We start from the raw sequence: 25,092 nt of genomic DNA on the forward strand, positions 1-25,092 counted from the left end.
TTGCTCTCGACGGTCATAAAATCCAATTTCTCGTCAACTTAATCCAGGCATCAGCTGTACCGTATAATTAATAAGCTCTCAGTTAGCTGTTTGCGAATAAGCACGTGACAATCTAAAAAAAAAAAAAAGAGCCAAGTTTGAGAACCGCTGAAAATTCAGCCGAGATATATCGATGGGGTGGTGTAAAAATCATGGGAATTGTTTATCGTATTTAAGTATAATCGAGAATATAACAATTCGGGTGAGTGAAGCAGGTGAAAGAAGTGAAATACAATAAATGTGAAAATATAATTATTTCATTATGAATAAAAACGGTGATGTAGTAAATAAAATATTGAAAAATATACACGTATATGCGAAATAAAAATTTATCGTTGCCCGGACCAATCGAATGATTAATTAATTTCTGCGTCACGTAATAAGGGAAAAAAAACGGTTCTATAACGATGTAACATTTTATTATTATACCTGATCGGGCGCGAATATTGTACTATGGCATGTGCGCCGAAGTTTGTAACATTTGTAGAAAATAACGATAGAGTGCTGCTGCAGCTGCAGAAGCTGTGCCGTCTGTGCGTTTATCTCGGCGAACGACGAATGAAGGGACTCATTATTATACGCTGTTTTTCCTCGAGGAGGAAAATCTCCTTAGGCGATTATTTATAACCTTTGAGAATGTTTTACACGGTGGCGCGAAGTTTGTAAATATATACGGATAATACGAATGCGAAATATTGATATTATATTAAAATTACTGTAATAGAATTAAAAAAATAAATAAATAAATAAATAAATTATAACGCGTCGTATGAAATTGGCTGATACAAACGAAATGATAAATCGTTTTTTGAAATTTATCATCTAACTCGATTATCGACGTGTAACGATTGAAGCGTAGACGAATAAAACTCGGAGCCCAATCATTTTAAGTATTATCGTAAATTCTGTTCGTCAGAAACAAACAATCGATAAATTCTCACGCTATCAATATTTTAAGTACCTACATCGCCATAAAATCGCGTAAATTTGATTATTGCGATTAATTATTATATAACACTATACATCGGACCAATCACATATCTAATAAGATTTTTAATATACGACAATCAATAATTTGTGAATATTCAATATACCTATCAACTTGTATCGGCTGTATAATAATCGAAAAAAGATCAGCTGTGTCAGCTTACTTAGTAAAAGGTAAGCGGGCAATTAATATTCACTCCAGTTTCAATTTTTTATTATTTATTTATTTTTTTTTTCTCAATCATATTTTATATACACTTCGACTCGTGTTTCAATTTCACGCGTCTTATATCGCAAGATTTTCTTCTCAATCATTTAATACGTAAAAAAGTGTAATAAGCACCTCGTTCTTCTTCATCGATTCCCTAAGAGTTTATCAATCGACAACGAAACATTACAACAAAAATCCCTGTTTGTAGTATTTCACATTGACTTTGAATTAGGGATCGATTCACCAGAATCTGAGTATATTTTTCATCGTTATAGTTCAAAACGGGTTTTTGTGAAAATGCATCGTCGCTGTATTAAGATTTACGAACTTGCTAACCCCGCGAATATCATCCCTCCCTATCGACGCTGCAGTTTCACGGTTCGGCTCACTCACGGTTTTCCTATGCGAATAAAATCGGCCAAGTGTCGAACACGTGAACCGACGATTATCCCGCCCGTCGCTCGCCGCATGCGTGCTTCTCCGTAATTAATATAATATTGGATTTTCACCCATACAGGTTAGCTAAAGCAGTGAGCGAACGGGTTAATCGATCGATCCGCCCCAGCGAACCCCGCAAAACCGGATCCCCGTCCTTATATATTCGTGTGTACGTTTCAAATTTTTTGTTAATTTTCTTTCATCAGTCTTTTTTTTTTTTTTTGTTTATTTTTACCCCTATTCATTATCGACGTTGTGGTTATGATTTTTTATTATATTTTATTTTTTTTTCTACATTCACGCTTGAACAATTCTGACGCAAAGTATAATCGAGGCTGCATCAGTCGCGCCTATATGCATACGGGCGTCTCATATTCCGACTAGACGCAGTCGAATCTGCTGCAGTTCGACGCAGATTGCATATCGAACTGTCGAATATGGGGCATTTCACCGTAAACCGACCTACGTTTGATCCTCGTCGTCTGTGATTTTTTATTTTTTATTTTCAAGCGTAGTGTAGAGTGTACAAAAATAAATAAAAGCATCTTTCACCGAGATTTAAATTTTTTTTTCTGCTAATACGATTCCGTCCGCAGATACGATTCTCAAATTTTATTCGCGACAGGTCATAAGTTTAAAAAAAAAAAAAATGTGTAGAAGTGAAAAATCAACTTAACGCAGTCTTTTAGACAACGTAGAACACTCATTTTTTATTTACAGAACCTTTCTTTTAACCAGAAAATACTTTTTAGGGGTTGCCATGGTGGGAAATCGCAAATTATTTTTTTCTACAACGCCCCAATATGTATATACATATACACACACATATATATATATATGTATATATATAAGGCAAACCATGCACGCGAATAAATTATACGTACGCGTGTAGCATTACAGATATGAAACAGTGTTAGGTTGACAGTAGCAATTATTATACCACGTGCAAGCACAATCAGATTATAGCCTCGATAATACAAGCGGAGCTTTCTCCATTTTTACCTTGGCTAAAAAGCTAATACCTCGGAGCTCTAATGTGATTGAGTGCTTTCATTAGAGCTTTTTTTCCCCCTTTTCATGTCCGCCTGTATTGAGATTTGATCATTTAAATTCCACCATTCGGCTGCGCCGTGTATATTTAACAGTGTGTACGCAAGCTGAAAATTGTCGGGTTCGATACCGAAGATACAGGTATGCCTACGTGTATTTTCTATATACGTGTGCGCACCTTCGGATCGTTCACCTGGACTTTTCCTTTTACTAGGCTTGTGCCGCAGTTAGGCAGTACATAAATCAAGGAAACTGCGTTTGGTCACGAAAAATCTGAACGTCAATTTTCTCCTTTTTTGTTTTTTGTTCTACCGTGTGCGAGTGTGTTTTTACCCCAATTATGCGAATAAAGTTAAGGCTTGGATCTAAGGACGATTTTCCGAGTGTATTGTTATTTTTTTTTTTTTTTTTTTTTGTAATCTAGATATATCTATGCTTGGAAAAATTTTGACGGAATCGTTAAAACTTCACCTTTGTGGAATAGTAAGAAATAAAACGAGACGTATAGACGTCCCAACGTTTTAAAGAGAAATGGAAATGAGGAAATAATAATGAAGGAAACGAAAATGGGAAACTACCGTTTCAGAAATTCATGATTATTTTTTTCTCTCTCCTTTGCGTTGAATAGTCGATATTAATTATTCAAATATATCTTTAACGTCACTGCAGCGCAGCGTTGGGAGTTTGCATAACTTGATGCCCCGGTTCATTATATCTGCAGGAGCTCGCGTATATCAGGTCATGTTTGACTACCGGTGTACATGGGAATTTAATACACCTACTTTGCTCAGCGATATACGTATAACGCATATTCGTGCATATATATATATATATACCTGTATGTAAAAAAAATGTTAAAATTCGCTAACACTGTTACAAAGCAATGTATAGTTTATAAAGGCTCGTGAAATTTTTCCTATTTTTCTTATCTTTTTCTTTTCGTAATTCAAATATTGTAATTAAAATTTAAATCATTGCATTTATAATACGCGGATTTTAACGGTTATAGTTGAACGACGATTGAAATTTTACTCGTCGTAATTGTGTCGCAGAAATGAATTAAAAGAATTTCAGAAAACTTTTTTTACATACGTATAAACGAAGGAAGAATTTGGATTTAGTCGATTTTTCAAACTAAATTTTTGTCCCATGTATATGTATATATATTTAAGTAAACACGAATATAATCATGAAAATTTAAAACTTGAACGATGTAATATTATTTAACCATTCGCTGTTGAATATTTAACTTAAATTTTTACACACTATCAACAACCCCGAGTTGCTGGATGTTTTCTTTTTTTTTTTTGTCAATTTCTTTCGGTCTCTTTCACTCCATTTATCTTTAATTTTTCATTCCGATGAATGGACGAAGTTATTTTGCGAAAGGAAAAAGGAATATCTAAACGTGTATAACGGATGAGGGTGTAAAAAGAAAAAGAAAAAAAAAAGTGACGACGAATCGTCTATCTTATGCATCATTTCGTCCCCGTTATGGGAGGGCTAATACTCAAACTCGTCTGCAAAGCGAACGTAGCGGATACAATGGAGTCCTGGAATAAAGAGAAGGAGAACGAGAGGGATGAAAAAAATGAAATAAAATAAAAAAATAAAAAAACCGCACCACTCGCATTGTGCCCATTGTCAAAGTTCCTTACATACGAAAGATTTCGAGAGTCTCAATCTGAATCGCGGGTAGAAAAAAAAAGAAACAAAAATGCTCAGATAATGACGGAAAGAGTAGGGGAAAAAAAAAAAAACCACGATTAGGATCGATAAGTGGCAATCGTCAGTCTTTCCTTGAAGAAGAAAAAAAAAAGAAGGAAAGAAAAAAAAACATAACTCGCGTTGCCTTCGATCGCAATGAAGAAGAAACGTAACATTTTTTTTTTTTTTTTCCGCAGTTATAGATACACGAGAAACGAGACTTCAGACTCTAAATTTATAATCGGTTGTGGTGAGGGGAAAAAAAATGAAAAAGAAATGATCGCGGATGAAAAATGTTACTGTAAACGTCAGCTGCGTCACTTATATATATATATATATATATATATTAGGGTGGTCATTATTTGGGGTGTTGACGAATTTCGACAAGTGCGCCCCCTAGATACGTTCGAAACAAGTAAAAAAAAAAAAAAAATGTGTGCGAAAACGGAGCGCTATAGTCCAATTAGAAGACGTGCCTCTAAGCTCGTTTGGTTTTTCATTTGAATAACATGGGATTTTCAGACTACTTCGGTCATTATGTTTTTGAGTTGTCCCCATGCACGCAAAAAATTCTTTTTTCACATAAATCTGTTGTTCATTGGTACAACTACGCGTATATTTTTCCACGAGTCGTTATCGCAACCTTTACGCCCCCCATGTCCCTGATATTATACACGACGGCAAATTGATCAACGTGAATGCTAGGGTGGTCCTTATTTAGGGTGTTTTCGAAAATTCCTGCGGACAAGGCGGAAAAAGTTTGCAAAAATATATATATATATATATATATATATATATATATATGTGTATGTATAAAAATATATTAGGGTGGTCCTTAAAAAGGTCATTTTTAAAATTCGACTATCTCACCCCTCAAATTGGCTCCGAGTAATTCAAAAAAAATTCTCTATCTTCTTCAGATTTTTATTTTACCTTTAACCCGTGCACCGCCAGAGGGTCGATTTCCCCATTCAACCCTTTTCAAGGAAATCGGAAGTCTGCCAAACGGATTTCGATGAAATTTGATATCGTGGGGGTTTTCTAGATCGCCGATTACGAATCTGACGATGAACTCGAAATTTCGAAAATAAAAACGGCGGGCAAACATCCCAAGAGTCGCTTGGTATTACTATATTGGATCCGTTATTTTCAATTTCATAATTTCGAATCCAGATTCGTAATCAGCGACCCAGGAAATCCTTACAATTTCAAATTTCATCGAATTCCGTTTGGCAGATTTACCGTTCCCTTAAAAAGGGTTTAAATTGGAAAATCAACCCTCTTTAGGGCACTGCTTGAAGGTGGGATAATAACCTGAAAAAATTTTCCGATCTTAGAAAGAAGAAAGAACGTAGAAAAATTTTTCTTAGAAGAAGAAAAAAACTTTCCGAAAAAATCTGAGATCAGGAAATTATTTTTGAATTATTTGGAGCCTACTTGGGGGGTGAGATATTCACAATTCAAAATTTACCTTCTTTAGGATCACCCTCATATACGTATATTGTACGCCTTCCATCCTTTATATAAACACGTATAGGTATACTTATATATATATATATATATATTTACAAATGTAATCGAATATCCAACGGAACCCCGAGCAGATACTTTCCTTCCCTCTTATTTATCATTATATTTTCGTTCCCGCTCTCTTTCTTCCTTGTTTCCGTTCTTACTCGACCTTTTTTTTTATTTCTTTCCTTCCTTCCTTCCTTCCTCCCACCCACCCTTCTATTTCTTCCGGCTCGTCGCAGATTCTTCTCACACGCGTATTCCTCCCGTGGCGTATCTTCCAGCTGAGATTCGTTATAGTTATCATCATCGTCTTTGTTATTGTTATACCTTTCATCATTACGCATTATATACATATATATATATATGTATATACATATATATGTATGTACAATTTTCCGTACCTCACGAGGATGTGCTTAGTTTTTCCCTCAAGGCTTCTCTTCTCTTCCAGGAGTTGTTTATATCTTTTATATATATATGTATATATATGGTTGTTGTTTCGCTGCGAGTATACTCGAGTCTTCGTTATCCTCTTCTGGGCTTTACGTAGGTACGTACCTACGTAAGAGGTAAAAGCTGTGTCGTAGGTACCTACGCGTTATAATATTACATGCAACACTTACACCAGCGTTGCGTTTTCAGAAAAGTATAATTTTTTTGTTTTTTTTTCTCCTCCTTAACTTTGAATATGTAGGAGATGCTTCCACCTTCTCGTTAGGAATTGAAACGTGAGAAAGGGCTACGAGGGAAAGGGAGGCAGAGAGAAGCAAGAAACAATACAGAGTATAACGAAATAACAACATTCGTTTGCTTGGCAAGGCCCCTTCTTTTATCTCTTCTTGACGACGACGACGACAAAGTCGCTCGTTTGTAAACGTTGTATGAGAGGTGAAAAAAAAAATAAGAAAAGAGAAAGGAAAAAGAAGAAAAAATAAAAAAAATTACACGAAATCAAAAGAGGAAGGAAAACGAAACACGGCAAAGAAAATTCTTATTTAATTTTTCTTTATTTTTTTCCATACACTTTTTTCATTTTCTTCAGTCTATGAAAAATAATTACCGTTTCAAAAATGCAACGCTTTACGTCGAGATTAGAAAAAAAATATATATATACTTTTCGATACAGAATTTATTATCGATTATCGAAATAAGTCTGACGTATTATTATTTAAAGAATAAAATTTTATTTGAATACACAAAACACAAATAAAATTCGACAAAAATTCGTACTTGAATCAGGTTTATCGACATTTTCCCGAGGACTAATAACTTTGTTAATTTTTAATCCATTGAGTTTCGGTTCAATGATATTATATGTATGTTTAAGGTTGTCTGTAATTTACAGACAATTTATTGCTGTCGCGTTTTATTTTTAATATGTATACTGAAATTTTGATTCTATAATTTGTTCTGTTATTTGCAAGGAGTTACAAATCGACGATATTTGATTCTTAATTTCTCAATTTTGGATCTATTTTTCTGTTCTGTATTAGACAAAAAATCGGGCTGGAGTTTTTTTTTCTTTCCTCTTCCTTACCTTCTTTTACTGTTCGTTGAAAATGTAGTTTATATAAAATACAGACGTCGACAGTTCTCGGTTTAGAGGGATGTATTGTACATTTATTCCTCTGTTGGATATGTGGGTGGTCGATTAATGCCGGATTGTATAATGAGGGGAAAAAATGCTTGTTGTCTTTTTTCTTTCTCCTTCTTCTTCTCCTTCTTGTTTCTGAATTTTTTGTTTCCCCTTCGCGGCCGCGTGGTCTCGTAAACAGCTTAAGGGCACCGGGGAAGTGAAAAGAGACAAAGAGATAGAGAGAGAGAGAGAGAGAGCGAAGAAATGGAGGAGGGAAAAAGAGAGGGTTCAGTTCTCTCTTCGCGTTCCAAATATAGCGACCCCTGCTACCTTCCGTATAAGAGGAGGATCGATATACACCCGAGTCTACCACGCGACCAAGTCTTCTTCTCGTCGCTTCGACGAATGACGATGTTGATAAAACACGCGGGGATCATTCGAACACCGATCCCGGGGGATTCGCTAATCCTCGATAATTCAGACACCCTTCTGCCGGCCGCAAAAGAACTGAAACTGAAACGCGGCTCCGGATGACCCGCGAGAAATTTCAGGGACTTGTTTGAACCTTGAAACGGCGGTGGAAAATCATTGAAATTTTTAAGCTACCAGGGTGGGAAAATTTTGCGACATCAATTTCTTTACAAGTTTAAAAAGCTTGACGTATGTTTGAATCCAAAATATAATTCTAACTGTCGGATAGTCGGTGAAAGTTTAGAATATTCGAAGAGGTTGGCAAGTTTTTAAAATGTTATTTTTTCTGTCCATTTTTAGGTTGTTTTTTTTTTCTCTGTCTCTCTCTCTCTCTCTGACTTTTCGTCAAATTCTGTCGTTCGGTGTTTTTCTTTCTTTCTTTCTTCGGAATTGCTTTTCTTAATCTGAAATTCAATTACGTTATTTTCTCGATTTAAAGAACAAAGTATAGCCAGCTATTCTTATTTATGTTCTCCCCCCCCATCTTTTCTTACTATATGTATATAGGTAACGTTTTCTCTCACCCTCGGCTATTTCGCGACGTGACGTACCTGATTTTCAACCCTCAAACCGCACGGCTCGACTCCGTCTCGGCAAGACTCAATAAAAGATTAATAGTTTTTCTGAACTGCTAGGGTGCGCGCGACGAAAACAGGGGAGAAAAAGAGAGAAAGAGAAGGAGAGAGGAAGAAAGCAACCACGGTTTTCTCTGCCTCTCCATTCTACTTCGGCGCTTACATATTATACGAAGTTTAATATTCTCGTCTCAATTATATCTCATTATGTGTACCCTTTATGTACATATATAGTATATTCCGCATCGATAATCTATAAGTATGCATGTAGGTAAGGGTAAAACTCTTTTATGAGTTCAACGATGTAAACCGGTCAAAGGTTACGTTCGGTTTATGTAATTCCATGCTATTCTTATATACCAAGCCAGTATATTGTGTATGTATGTATATAATTAATAGTTCGAAAGGTGGGACTTTTACCGTATTGAGCAGGTATATATATATATACGGTAAAAGTCCCACCGTATTGAGCAGGTATATATATATATATATATATATACCTGCTCAATACGGTAAAAGTCCCACCTTTCGAACTATTAATTATATACATACATACACAATATACTGGCTTGGTATATAAGAATAGCATGGAATTACATAAAACGAACGTAACCTTTGACCGGTTTACATCGTTGAACTCATAAAAGAGTTTTACCCTTAATATATATATATATATATTAACGCGTGATATACAGTACCGAAAAAATATTGTGTATCCAAAAGAAAAAGCTTCAGTTTCTGAATCAAAAGTTGGAAAAAATCATTTGAAAAATTTTCAGCCGTACACGGTTAGAAAAAAAAAATGTCCCGGTAGGTTCATTAAAATTTTTGGCTTGATTTAACCATTTTTTAATGTGTTACCGAGTAAAACAAAATAGTGAAAAATACAAATTGAATGTTGATATGACAACTTAAATGTTAAAATTTTTTGTGTAAATTGAGTCATATTCACTGACGAAAATGTAAAAAATAACATAAATATAAAAAGTGAACTTGCTGGGACGTTATGTTCAGTTCAATTCTTCTTTCATTTCACAGTACGTAAATGTTATTTGCGCCAATGAAATCACATTCCAGAAATAAGTCTGAGAGAATTCGATTAGCTAATAGTAAGATAATTACTGCCCTACGGCTAAAATTGACCGTTATATCGATCATACAAATCCTTGAACCAAAGATGATTGGGAAGAATTGAAATCCGGTAACGCGATCCTCGCGCCTGAATCCTTTTCTACGCGATCATGAGCTTATATAACCGCTTGCGGTGCAGAACGCGAAGCTGAACGTTAGGATTACAGATGTAGGTACTTGTTGCTCGAGTCGTTAGCATTCGCTCGACGCTTTCGCCCCATAATCTAGCCTGGATACGGCGATGTCTTCGAGATTGTCCCTGTAACAACTTCCATTCCATTCCATTCCATTCCATTGGTGAAAACTGGTAGGGGAAAAGTGGAAAAGGGAAAGGAGGGGGTCCTCGAGTTTCAGCTCGACATAGAATACTTCCAAGTGCTTACTCCTAATGTCCTTCCTTCGATGATGCAAGCTAACGCCAATCGCTCGCGATTCGCAGTTATACGTACACGGATCTTGCATCCATTTCCAAGTCTTTACATACAATCGGCGAATACTTGGAAACTTTTTTATACCTTTGGATCTTCTTAGCCTCGCGGCGTAGCTTCAGGAAAACTTGGAAAACCTCTCGAATCTTGTCGTGTCGCGGTTCCATTTTGCACTCGGCATTAGAAATAGGTACACGACTCTCCTCGAGCCTTATCGTATTCACGTAACACACCCCGCGGCTTTGTTCCTCGGTTTCTATCCTATCCTACATCCTGTATCGGGAATCCAGACGTGTATGAATAATACGGCTCTGGTCGTGTTATCCACGCGAGGACGACGGCTGGGTTGACATTACATACCAGATGTGAGAACGTTTCGCGGATGGATCTACAGACGTTGTCGATTCTGTTGAAACATTCATCAGCCCGACGTAGCCTCGGCTACGAATTCACGTGCTCGGTGTCAGCTATGCGCCAACCGGAAGTTCGGTTTGGAGAGTAAACGATATTGTTAACTTTACATCGCGCAAGACCCGGGATCAACTTTAATGCTCGACATAAAGCTGAAGTTAAGGAAAGAAATTAAAGTTGTCCGTTACTTGGAGAGATTCTCGCTTCTTTCACTCGCGGTTCTTGCAACAACCACGTTATCCATCCATTCGAATTTTTGACGCAAATCCTGCGGTAGGTTTTAATCCGAACTAGCCGGAGGTGAAACGCTGGAATCCAGTTAGGGAAAACTCTGTTAGCTACAACTCGGTGGGTGGTGAGGTTATTCCGTTACAGTGTTGCTGCTGCTGCTGCTGCCGAGTCGCCGGTATCGAATGGTGGGTACGTGATATAGGTCTGGGAAACTTGTCGTCGAGAGAAACTTTGCGGGTCGAGGGTTGAATCCGGTTAACATTGTTCCGAACCGAAGAGGAAGATCCACTCCCGAAGCTGCTCGACTCCTCGCGAAGAATCTTAATTCACGTAAAAACCGGAAATGATTAACCCAATTCACAAGTACCTTCGTCATCCGGACTACTGTACGAAGCAGTTGTCTCCGGAGCTTCAACCCCTTACGCGGGATGGATTTTCAACCCTTGAAACACCCTCGTTACCCTTACAATCAATCATGCGCTGGGTATTGATCGGTCTAATTGCACCGACTAGAGTGATTGTTGTAATTTTAGCTTAATGGAATTCCTCTTCTACGATCCAATTGGCAAACGGTCAGTGATATTCTTGGTCAAACAATTCTCATACTCTATTCGCGGTCGGTAAGACATAAGCTTCCGAGTCGAGTGATTTTCGCATTTACTCGAGTATACGCGGGTATGCAATGTAGGTGTACGGATGTGTACGTATAAACTTGTAACTTGGGTTGATACTTCGTCGGGTAGTTTCTATGGTGAGAAACCCGAGGATGGAGATATTCTCGCGTTGTATCGCGTATTAGGGTCTCTTATTGTTATTACAGAGAGACGTAGCTAAGGGTGGAAGCTCAAAGCCGGAATCTTGGCGGTTCTGCTACTTTGCATCGCTGAGTGCCACCTTCGATTCGCTTTGAACGTATCTATATTCTTGTCAGTACAGGCAAAAATACAGGAAGATCGAAAATCGAAGGACCGCGGTAGCGAATTTTCAAACAAGTGAAAAGTCAATTTATAGAATTTAAAGATATTGAAAGTTTTACGTATGAAAAAGAAAAAGAATAGAAATGTCGGAACATAAAATGCCAAACTTTACAATCGTCAGAATTTCTCTCGATAATATAGAATCGTATTGTTAATATTCTCGATCTTGTTGTTCCATGTCTTGGCCTTTCTACATTTCGATTTTCTAACTTTTTAATTCTCTACACTACGAATATTCGTTATTCTGGTCCTTCTGTCAATCGGCAATTCTGGTTTTTCACCCCTACCCATCTTAGCGGTTACATGGTACTTTGCATCGTTGAGTGGCACTCCGTATCTCTTTGAATATATATTCTTGCCAATGGAGTTGGAATAGACTGATATAGATTCCGCCTATGGTTCATCAGCTTCATTGTAGCGCGAACATTCTCATTCAATTTCCGACTTCGAACTTCGCGGAGAGCTTGCAAAGTCTTCCGCGGCATTCTGTTTCTCGAAATTGAAATTATACCCGCGTCATCTGAGATTTATGATATGAATGACTCGTCCTAAAATAAAGATAAAAAATAAAAAAATACAAAACAAATAAAAACCATATAAATCGATCAATCGATTTCGAATTGTGAATCACACTGATATTTGAGCTCCTTTTACCTACCTCGTCGCTGTTACGTTGGAATTCTTACGATACGCTTCCATTTTTTTTTTTTTTTTTGTGCTAAGATCAGGTGGAAAATAAATCGCTAATATATAGATTCGCGCATGTTAATTCCACCGCGAAATGCGATCAAGTGCAGGAACGGCAAAGCTTACAGGCCGAGTTAGTGTTTGACAAACTGAATGTTTGCCTTCCTAATTCCAATCCCTGCCGCAGGCTTCGCGCAATTCCACAAATGCCATCAAGTTCTATTTACGCGTTCGCTCGTTTGTCCCTCCATTCATTCGTTTGTTCGTTCGTTCGTTCGTTCGTTGCACTCATGCGCTGGTATCCTCGTAATTGCGCTCTACTACATAATGTATAGTATATATTATCAGCCTAGACCATCCTAGGAATTCTCTGTTTGCATTTACGGCAGGTGAAATACTTGACTGCGAATACCGAGGAGAGTACCCAGTTGATTATAATGTCTGGAAACTGAATTCCGCTTTCTGCATGTTGAATTATAATTGAAGATGTTATTCAAAGCATGCTGCAAATCATGAAAAAGAAAATTTTACCGGATCGTCAGAATGTTACGCATATGTGTAAATATCAAGGAAGTACATTATAATTTTTAATCACGGTATTTCAGTCATCGATTTTCTACCCCTTGTTCATGTTAGTGTGTATATATATCAGGGTGTTTCAAAAAATATATATTTCTTTGCCTCCTAACAGGTTCAAAAGTTTCATTCGGGTATAAAAATACGCCTGTCGAAATTCGAGCTCTTAATATTAACGTTAAGATGTCGCGCATCGCATTTTTCTAATTTCGATAAGAATAAGATGAGAAAAATATTTTTTGCTCGAAAATTCACAGTCATATTTTTGTAAAGAATCGAACGCTCTTCAGAAAAGGTCTTTTTATCATTTTATGATATATCTACTCTTTCAAAAGTTATTTAAGGTTCTTAAATAGTGGAAGTAGTAGATAGTATTGAAAGAGTAGATTTATAAAGGATAAGGTCCTCAAATAACTTGACCTTAAATAACTATCGAACGAGTAAATTTATCAGAAAATAACAAGATACCTTTTTTAAAGGGCGTTCAAATCTCTACAAAAATGTATCTGTGAATTTTCGGTCCGACGCATCTTTAGTTATAAAAATCTAATGGAACAAAAACCAATTTTCCCATGTTATTCTTAAGGAAAATAGAAAAGTGCGACGCGCAACCTCTCAATGTTAATATTAAGAGTTCGAATTTTAACAGGCGTATTTTTATACGTAAATCGAACTTTTGAACCTGTTTGGAAGATGAAAAAATAAATAAAAATTTCTGTATGAGACACCCTAATATGGTTTTCCTTCTACGGTATAAACTCGGTGAAGTTTCGAGTAAGTTTGAATCGTAAATATATGAAGACACATCTTGTCTGCAGATTTTATTGGAGTAAATTAATTATCAGCTGCGGAATATCGCGTACAGATTATATAACACACAGATATATGTCAAAGTGTTTCTTTTAGCTTCTCCGGGAAAATCCGCGAGTATATAGGAGGATGGCTAAAAGTTTCCTCGAGTCGGAGGACGAAGAGAGGCTTTCTGGATTGATGGACACATTACAGAGAAATATATCCTACGCTTACAGTCGTATTTCATGCGTTACACGTATGCACGCGAAAAATGCGAAAATTGAGAATTTTCTTTGGTACAAGCTTGAAAAAAAAAAAAAAATTACTTCTTCATTGATCAGTTTATACGTAACTTTCCGCATCCAAGTATAAGACACATTTACTCGAAATTTGGTGAAAATCGAGGCAATTATTAAAATATATATGTACATTGTAAAAAGTTGTGTAACAAATTGACAGTTTCAATCGCAAAGTACTTTGAAAATTGGCGCATTCCAATGTATTAACGCATTATAATTGGATACATTCAACAATCGGACGTTCTTTGATACAAAATATTATGAAGCTAATCTGAGACATCGACGCAGAATCTTGATCGAGTTCTCATAGAATGCTACGTTATTACACGTATTTTGTAAAGTAGGAATAATTGCACCGTTATCTAACAGCGCTTTTGGGACTCTGATTGCGTCAGGAACGAATTCCACGTGGTTTTCGACGGTGGTCCATTAATTACCGCCTCATCTTCCTCCAGTTCAGCTTCTCGAAACCGACACTGTTTCTCACACCTCCTTACCAAGTTTCGGGGTCGAGCTGTGTATAGACGAATGACAATCGGTAATTGGATACGGGCGACTTCCGGGGCTGTTTCGCATCAATTTTCATCCCTTGTCAACCGAACAGCGGGAGACGCTTGCCGATCTTCTCTGCGGCGTGGTTAATTATATAACTTGTTATACGCATAGAGAGAGAGAGATAATTTCGAGGGGAATACCAAGCGGGAAAATATTGTCCTGCCAATTTTTATTCGTCATGAATTTTCACCCGCAATTCTCCGATCTTACAATAATTAACCTAAGCTCAGCCAGCCGAGACAGTAACTTGGATAATTAGCTGAAAGTTAACTGGCTAAAGAAAAAATAGTGAAAAATAGCTGATCAGCTAGTTTTAACCGGCCAAACGTGAAAATGTAAAAAATCAATAAGCGAATGAATTTTTCACCTTTTGGATTCGAACTTGGAAGAAAAATACCAAATAAATAGTTATTTGTCACTTATAATTAGAAAAGTTTTTGAACCAATTTTAATATCGTTGAATAATATACTAACTACATTTTTTAATATGCGGAGCTTAGTAAGTGAATTTGAAAAGTTCATTCGAACAATTATCACGATTTGACGGACGTTAATTTTTATTCTTAGCTTAACGGCTTATCATTGATCGATCAAATTTTTAGGAACCTTGGAAAATTGGATGACGAGTCATTTTTTGAAGCGAATACAATAAAACTTGTTTAGCTTTTACAAGCAAACTTTCATCCGATTAAGCCAACTCAAACGTCTTTATCGGCTAATTCAGGCTCGTTTAGCAAAGAAGCGTGCAGTATAAACTAGTTACAAGCTCTTGTGTTTCTCATCGACGATAAACGCGTGCTAGGGTTGCGGTTTGAGTAAACAGAGATATCAAATCGCACAGGGTGTGCCTACAAGGTTGGTTTAGGCGGCCAAACGATATACGGCAGAAAACTGTCGTTGATATAACATGTAGACAGGGAAGAGAATCTTCCTTGTAATAACTTGAGATATGTGCGGGTTCATGTCTTCGTGCTTAAACGCCTAGCTCTAGTCTCCCGTCTTTCGTTTCTTTCCGTACTTATACAGGGTGTAAGAAGTAATATTGATAAAAAGAAACAAAGGTTTATAAGTAAATATTGAATTCTTTTTTTTTTTTTTTTGGTTGTTTTTATTGATTCACGAAGTACGCACTCTTGCGTTATGAAATTTTCCTGCACCTTTAAATTCCGATCAATGACACTTTCGGAAATCAAGATTTTCAACAATTCATCTTTCGTTATTTTATTTACGCATGTTTGAAATTTTCGAAATATCGACCCTTCCAAGTTTTGACCTCCACGCATATTTGCACACTTGGATACCCGTGAACTCGACACTATGAAAAAAAGCATAAATCGATTCTGAAAGTAGTTACGCGTACGAATCGATGATGTTTGAATAAGAAAATGATAACCGACATTATTTTAAATTTGTAATAAAGAAGCATTTTCTTATTTTCGTCAAAAATATTACAGCGTATCACGTTCTTTAAAAGCTTCTTCTACTTCCTCTGATTATATTACAGCATTGCGCATAACCACTATGAATATTTCATCAATATTCATAAACTTTCAAGTGTTTCGTTATGTATCAAAGTACATATACGTATAAAAATTAAATCTTCTCGCGAGAGTTTTTAGTAAAAACTTATGAATTTCCGACACGACGACGTTGCGCGTATTCATTCTTATAATTATTTCACTTTGTTATTCCTTGTCATATATACCTATATATAATCGCAAAGATAAAACATTATCGTATATACATATATGTGTACTAATACACGTTGCAGGTGTAAATTTAACGCCTTTAAAAATGCCACCTTGGGTACTTGTGCACTATATTAAACTTGAGAATTATCGTCTAATCAAAGTATTTCGCTGCACCCCCCCCCCCCCCCCCCCTCTCTTTCTCTCTCTCTCTCTCTCTCACTCACTCACTCTCTATCTATCTCTATCTCTATCTCCGCACTTAAAGACCATGTAATACTCTCTCCCATCTTTCACGTACCTACATATCTACCACGGTCTTTTATGCTCCGAACGAGCGGATAATGGTTTTCGTACTATGCGTCCTTACACCCTGGATGTCCATGCAACGCAGGGGTGAGAAATATACTACACTTTGTTAACGACTTTAGGGAGACATCTCATTTTTCTTCGGCTCGGGGGAAAGCCCCTCCCCCCACAAATCTGTTCGACTTTCTTTTATCCAAGAATACGCTTACTCTATCCTTTTGAATATCGACGCTTTCTCGATTTTCTTCGTACCGATCAGCCGATTCTGAGTGTCTCGGAGAAAATACTCTCTTCTTTCGTCTATTTTTCACCGCAGTAATTGACGAAGCACCGAATATTTGGGGACGGGTTGAAATACCGAATTTTAAAAGTTCCGAAAACACCAAATTCGGAATTTATTTGCGGCGAAACTTGAAGCGAAGCAATCAAACTTTGACGAATCGTTAAAATTCCGAAATTGCAATAATGAGGAAATTGTAAATCTGCAACATCGAAATTACGAATGATCGAAGATTTCATGTCTTGTGAATTTCTGGCCTTGGTGAAATTTCAACAATTTTATCATTTTTCGTTTTGTATTTTCGGTATTTCTGACTTTTTACACTCTCTCGTTGAGTAAACTACGCTGTGCGAGTAATATTTTAACTTCCGGAATCTTACTCTATCGAAACTTTATTTTTCGAAATTTTGCGCCATCTCAACTTGAATCTTCGTAATCTTGCATCTCGGAACTTTGAGCCGTCGGCTTTCCGACCACTCGAAACTTCGTTGTTTCTTCAGAGTTTGATTTCTTTACTTCAAGTTTCGCCACCGAATAATTCGGAATCAAGCATTAAGTTTTGGAACTTGGATCCCGCCCCCCCCCCTCCCCCCAAAAAAAACCGCTATTTAATTCCTTTTCCTCCAAGGAGCTTTGATCTGTATGTTTAAGAAAAGTGAAAATTATAAAATTTATACCAAATTTTACATCGATCTGTTGCGTTTAATAAAAAAAAATCAGAAGAAAAGAACAGAAAGAGAGATTTATAAAATGATTGAAGTTTTTCTAATGATTCAATCAACACCTTTTATAGCCAATTCTCGGGGCGGACAAAAAAAAAGATGATATATTCTGTCATTGCACGCAGAAGCTTGCAAGAAGCTATTCCGTGCTTCATCTCATGCATTTCCACTTATCAGTCGAGTGCCTCTTACCTAGATACACCCACGCTTTTTTAGACAAAGTATAGTTACATGCTGCCGAGGGATGACGGAAACTACGCGTGCGAAATTTTTCACAGTTTGATTATTCGCATGAATCGTATCAGAGTTGGCACGTATCAACATTTCACTTGGCGTTTTCGGTTTCCGATGTGTATTTACGAAACATGACACGAGCAACTTTAACGACACGCGGGACTCTTTATAAATTTCTTTTATTCATGTTCCTTCTGTTTTACTCTTGCCAAAAAAAGTATCTCATACGGTATACTCTCTTGGTATCACTTCGCTCAGCTTTCTCCTGCTTTTGTTGTCTTTCTTTTCTTTCTTTCTTTCTTTTTCAGCCCCTCGGCAACGTCTATCGTTCGGAAAACTCTCCACGGCCCTCGAGCTACCTCGTGTCATGTTGTCGAGGAAAGCCAGAAACTTGCCAATCGTATCTAATCCCCTCAGTTTTACTCCGAGACTTTGTACATTGTATCTACTTTTGAGCTTCATTCGATTTTAATCCGTTCCGTATGCTCGGCTTTGTTCTTCACTTGGAAATTTGCGGCAACTGTGACACCTAATTTACGGATCTAATCAATTTCTGTACAGTATTTCATTAATACAGTCATCCGGAGTTAGGCGTTTTAGTGTTACGAAAGATAACAGAATTATTCGAATTTAAAAACCACTTTTGTGCGCGCTGAATTTTGTTATCGCAGTTGAAATCGCGCAGCTCTCGAAGCAAAAAATATTAAATCAATTCAGAAAAGAAATTCACTGGAAGACTTTCGTTTTTTCATCGTATTGGAATCGTCGCGTATTTTATTTCACAACGTTTCAACGATATTGATTGTTATTAACAAATGGCAATGTTCTATTCATTACCTAACCAGAAAAAAAAAAAAAAAACAATGAGGTAATATCCGATTCGAGGAGAATTTGTGATGAACAGTTGCTTCGGAATAAAATTAACCGTCGTATCGTGAAATCGACGAAATATCGAGAAAGAAAAAAATAAAGTTTACCCCTTTTGATTTTCCCAAAAATTTACATGAACTTCCGATTACGATCGGATCAATTGTCGCAAATCGTATAAGAGTTTTTGAAATCAGAGATCAGGACGAAATTCCATGACATCGGATTCCTTTCGTTTTACGTTCTTTTTCCCCCTCTTACTCCTATTTCATCTATCTCTTCCGTCTTCCTTTCTCATCGTTTCACGCTGTATTAAACGCGACTATTAGGCAGACCTATTTTTCACTCTGTTGTACTGTTATCCCATTTATCAACGTAACGTAGTTCGCCAGGATGAATATCTATCTATACATCCAACAATAAGATACTATGCACGAAAAAAAAAGAAAAAAAAAACTGTAAATAAAAACTTAAAAATAAAAACAACCTGTTTACCACGGAAAATTGCAAGAGTCGGAAAGTCCCTGTGAATAATACGTGAAGTTCCGCAGTTTGCTAGAAATTCAGTACAATATGTACCCGTTAAAAAGAGGTTACGTAAATTAAAAATTACGTCCATATCTGTCAGGAAATAATCAGAAACATCAAATATCCGTATAATTATGCCATTCGAGTGCAGCCTGCAACTTTCACTGATCTATTATTTTATCCTTGTCTGTTTCAGGTAAGTGTCAATGCAGTCGATGATGCGTTACAGTAAGTTATATATGCACGAGTTGAATTTGCGTTTTTTTTTTTTTTTTTTTTTTTCTTTTTCTTTTTCTTATGTATTTATAAAAATATCGTTGAGCTATAAAATCCATAGGTGTATAATATGCACAATAAAATTCGGATTCTAGTAGAGGGAGACATCGAGGAAAGAACTGTCGTCTGTACCTGTTATTTTTCTCGATTTTATCGCATCGTGTTCACGGGCGATAAAACTTCTACCGCGTATATTCACGCAGCGTACCCAGCTATACGTTTATGTGCTCTATCTTTCGGTCAATTTTTTTTTTGTTTTTTGTTTTTTTTTGTTTTCCTACCCCGTAACGATAATCGTTACGCTATGCGTTAGTGTATACATGTATATGTATATACATACGGCAAGTTATATATATATATATATATCCTGGAGTTTTCATCCTCTGTACATTTGATATCACACATTTGTTTTCCGTACTGTCGGAATACGTTTAAATATACGTTATTGTCGGTGATGTAAAAAATGAAAATGAAAATGGTAAAAGTATGAAATATATCCGCCGATCAAGCGCGGATCTGTAATTTTATTCACGCAGTCTGTGTGTCGGGGTGATTCAAAAAACGCGAAGTTTTTTTTTCTTACTTTTTTTTTTCAAAGTTACACATTCCACAGTTGCACCTGAGGTGAAATAAATAACATTCCCGTATGCCCGTAACATGTGACATTATCGTTAATATTTATTTTCCATTCGATTGACGTGGTAAAAAGTTTGTTTTTTACTTAAAAATTATTCAAAAAACAACACAGATGATTTCTCTCGAATCACCACCATGCACGTGAACGCAGATTTTTTCTATCGATCCGTGCCTAATTATCACCGTGTAATATTCTGTGTAGAGTTTAGACTGTTCGCTGAAGCTGCGAGATTATAATTACTGTTTAATTAATCAACGTTACCACGGAAAATTCACCGAAGCGCACATAATGTGTATGTATATATATATATATATATGTACATACGTTGTGACGGAGGAGAAAAAAAGTAAAGATCAATATTCAAAAAAGGGAAACTCGTGCACTTTTTAAACAACTTTTCGGTAAACTAATCGATTTTTATTCCCGCAATTTTTCATCTATGTACGATCACGGTGTTGTTATTATTATTATTTTTTTTATTTCACCTCGACTTGTCATTTTTCCACCCCGAACGTTTCGTCGTCGTAATAATGTGGATCGTATTACGCATCGAATTATATTATCACTTTAATATAAATTGCCATAGATCGTGTCTCTCATTTATATACCTTCACATTCACCGGGATACACGAGTGAACATTATATTATGTTAAATATACCTACACTTGTATGTAATTGTTACCCAGTTCGACGGCCACCGCGGCACCGCTAGAATTATTATTATCATCGCGTTTGTCATATAATTGTCTCACGTGTTATCTTTATTCGTCGCTGTAATGTAATTTTTATTTTTAAGGAAAATTTGAGCAAAGAAAACAAAAGGAAAATAGCCGATTCTTCCTTTTTCTTTATCTTAAATATTCTCTTCGTAAAACGTCCAACGATGTATGTATAATATTATTATATTTAACGAGTATTCTTTTTTACTTTTACAAACTTTCCAATTACACGGACATTTCCAGCTGGTACGTATAATTCGATACAAATACATCGTTACCTGTAATCATTGATGAGAAGAAAAAAAATGTCCCGATACAAGTAAACGATTTCTTGTAACTGTGTACTAGCAAGTAAATGAATAACTTATTTTTTTTTATAGGTTGACAGAAATTCCCATTTATCCAAATAAATTTCGTACGTTCGATTGAATAATCACGTATATTACATATTTAATGTGCAGTTGATAACAGCCAAGTAATCGTTCGCTTTGAATGAAATTAATTCCTTTGAAACGAGAGGGACGAAAATAATATTTTTAGAAATTATGAGGCGACAGAAAAAACATTGAATCAATATTTAACACATAATTGTGCTGGTTCAAGTTTTATGACAAGATGATATTCTATGGTTTTTTTATAGCTGATTACGAATTGGAAATCAGATTTTTTAAATTCAAGATGGCGACTCCAATACGACAGGCGAAAATTTCAATTCACAAACAGCAGCCCCAAAAACTTACAATTTATATAAAACATGTAACTTTCTCGGAAACGAATTATTCCTTTAAATGTCTCGATTTTTCCAATCAATTTGTTTCTAAAAATACTAATTCACATTATATCGCCCTAATTACTCTCGCGTATTGAAAAACCATTAGCATACCATCAGAACCGGTAAAAAAACCGCAAATAAATATGTTGAAACGTTCTCTGAATATATAAAAAATGGATACAAAATAGGTGGTAAGAATACTTACCACTATGAGTGAAGGGGTTAAGGAAAATTCGTTACGTTACATTCATAATACATGTAGGAAGCTTCTTCAGCACGCGTGATAAGTACGACAAGTACACAAAACGTGGTCACTTCGTGGTATTAAAGTTTATTCGGCAAATATGTATTATACACGTGTACATTTATTTATAATATATACACAGGCATGTATGTATGTTATTATAATAAGGGTAAGGCAGATTACATTTCTGGGTCCACCGCTATTTACACACGCAGCTTGAAGTTCCTGCCTGCACATAAGCCACAAACCCTCCTTGTTGTCAGACGTAATGCGCGTATAGCAGATCTTCTATCATCTAACGCGTGTCCTTTGCAGTCTACGTAAACATAGGTATACGTATCGAATTATTTCCGAAGATTTTCACCCAGGAATAAAAAAAAAAAAAAAAAAAAAAATTCACAAGCCAAGAAAGAAAGGAAACAAAAAAAAATCCAAAACCGCGTTGAAGAATTTGATATAATAACGAAAGATAATGATGCAAAAAAAAAAAAAAAAAATAATTAAAAGACGCAAGCATAACCGAAGTGCGAAATAGTTTGAGCTTTTGCTTTCTTTTCTCAAGCTTGATCCGAGAAGTGTTTCTTTTTTTTGTTTTTTTTTTTTTGTTTCTATCCAGTTCTTGCGACGGGACGTAAGCTTTGCTTGATAAAACTTACCGTTGAAATTAGAACGGTTTGTATAGGCGGTATAATAAAAGCGAGACTCGAGCTTGAGAGGAGAAAAGGGGTTTTTCAAGTTCTTTCGAGGGCCCTTAACGCGGAACCTCTTATATATAAAGCTTGGAAATTCTCGACGATTATTATAATATTATCATTCTAACAACCGTCGTACTGCAAATACACGCACGTAACTTGCATTGTTATGCTTATAACAAGCATTTGCGGAATGTATGTATCAAATAATATCGTATATGTAAGTACGTGGAAGTGGGCTTTGAAGTCTGCAGGGAATATCTATGATGATATCTTACTCGTAAATGAAATTCGGGCATACGTACGTTATATTATATTTCTGCAGACAAGGGGCTCATCATATATTACACACGTCAAAGGGATAATAATTTATCCTGTTTCGAAAACTTTCTCAACGAGTCGAGTTATTTTCCGTACGCGTATAATGTACAAGGTTATTACGTGTCGAGTACATACATAAACTTGTAACCAAATTTTCACAACAAAAATCGGTAGCAGAAGCTGCGAGAGCTTGTCGAGCTTTGAAAAGCTTTCGTTATAATAATTTGCCTATCTGATGTTATTGCGTAACGTTACAAAGTGTAGACGAAATTTTAGGCCAAACAAAAAAAAAAATCATGAATATTTTACAAATTTTCATGCAATACATCTATAGAAAATACTTTGAATTTTCGAAATTTGAATTGCAAAAAAAAAAAAATAAAACGGTCCTGCTTTGCCACCGTCGATTAAGTGCTGAATTTTTCAAAATGATCCCAAATTACAACCTGTGATAAATACGTTAAAAAAAAGAAAAAAAAATGTATCCGGAATCGGTACGGAAAAATTTATACTCATTTAAATATCCAAGACCCCATCGATTCGCGTCGTTCGGTCGAATATATTGTGCTTGCTTTTCCTTTTTTTTTTTTTTTGTCATTTTCTTTTTCTTTTTTTTTTTTCCTTCCCTTTGGCTTTTCGCCCGTGAACCGTTCAGCGGTTCCCGACATATAATCCACTTCGGAAACGATCAATCCATAGGGAAACAGGGGGACACTCGAGGTCCTTGGAATATTCTCAAAGGATATCCCTCCCTAACCTGTCGCTGATCCCGAGCCATATGGAATTCGAAAAGATTGATATACCGAACCTGGATGCAACGGTTTGCCAAATAAATACCAACGTGAAGGGAAATGAAATTAAAAAGATGAAAATAAAAACAGAGTCACGCAATTAATTCATTTACGCACGACGATGAATGTCGCGACAAATCGAGTCGACGACGAATCTCTCGCATTTTCTTTTCTTTTCGCGTGTAAAAAACGATGCGTCGTTCATTTTTCTTGAAACTTTGTGAGAAACGGACGTACGAATGAATTTTTCTCACGTTACGTAATACAACTCGACTGTCTTATATGTATACTTGGATAGTTAATAAATTTAGGATATCAGATTCGCCGAGCGAATTTCACCCTCAGCTGTATGCTTTATAGCACTGCGTCGTATAGCGCAGAGACCTAGTATATTTAATCAAATATTAGACCCCCTCGGGGTTCGATTTTACGCTTTATCCATCACTCGGGGTTCTTGTATACTTATATACGGTTGAACCGAAATTCCTGGATTTTTTTTAAACTCTCGATTCATTCGGCATTCCGCTCTCGTAACGACAAATTTGACAGGGTTTGATTTGATATTCGTTACGTATCGTATGCCAAGAAAACGACGTGTTCAGTTTTACCTGTGAACGTTATGTTTTTTGCGTAAGGTTCTTATGACAGGCAACTTATTCGACCGTAACAAAAAAAAAAAAAAAAATTGATGAAATATTTCGTTCAGGGTACGAATGAATTTTTCTTCTTTTTTTCTTCTTATCATCGTTATTCAATCGAATGTACACATCTTTCTTCCGCACAAGTTGATCCTGATATTCTTTTTTTTCATACTCCACTCGCGGTTAATAAATAAAATCGAATTCATATTCCCGGAGTACGTTATTCAATGCATAATTCGTACGTGTATTGAAACAAATCACGTGGATTAAATTTCACCGTACGAATTCGAACCCCATTTTTACATATTTCCATCGAGAGCTTTCGAATTGAATGCCTGAGATAAAAATTTGCAAAAAGTAACAAAAAAAAACAAAAAGTAAAAAACACGCGCACACGTGCGTTGAATTTACGCACCGTTCGAACATTATTATTCGGTTTATGCATGACTTTTATATCAATCGCTTTTTTTTTTTTTTTTGTCATTTGCATTCAACATTTCAACGGTTCGTGCGTTGCGAAAAATGCGTATCTGTGCAAAATCGCGAAGCTCTGGCGAGTCGTTCGTCTCTATACGGTAAACGGATATCGAGGGAATGCGATTATTGTTATACACGTGCGTATATTCCGCAGGTACAAAAGTGCAGACTGGACGGAAACAGAGTCGGAGGAAAAAAAGGGCAGAGAAGAAAAATGTCGGCGTTGCAAAGTGAATTT

General features: G+C 36.2%; 1 protein-coding gene across 7 annotated transcripts in view; it reads left to right on the forward strand.

Moving 5' to 3' along the window:
• LOC124305311 (uncharacterized) overlaps positions 1–25,092 on the forward strand; it is a 166,018-nt gene that overhangs the window by 13,364 nt on the left and 127,562 nt on the right. For 6 of the 7 annotated variants that reach the window (XM_046764566.1, XM_046764571.1, XM_046764564.1 and 3 more), the window contains exon 6: positions 21,160–21,162. The exons of the other annotated variant lie outside the window; for it this stretch is intronic. In XM_046764566.1, coding sequence (XP_046620522.1) covers positions 21,160–21,162 — 3 coding nt within the window. The remainder of the gene's footprint in view (positions 1–21,159; positions 21,163–25,092) is intronic. 7 annotated transcript variants of the gene reach the window in all.

The sequence above is a fragment of the Neodiprion virginianus genome, chromosome 5, assembly GCF_021901495.1.
Source record: "Neodiprion virginianus isolate iyNeoVirg1 chromosome 5, iyNeoVirg1.1, whole genome shotgun sequence".
NCBI classification, from domain to species: Eukaryota; Metazoa; Arthropoda; class Insecta; order Hymenoptera; family Diprionidae; genus Neodiprion; species Neodiprion virginianus.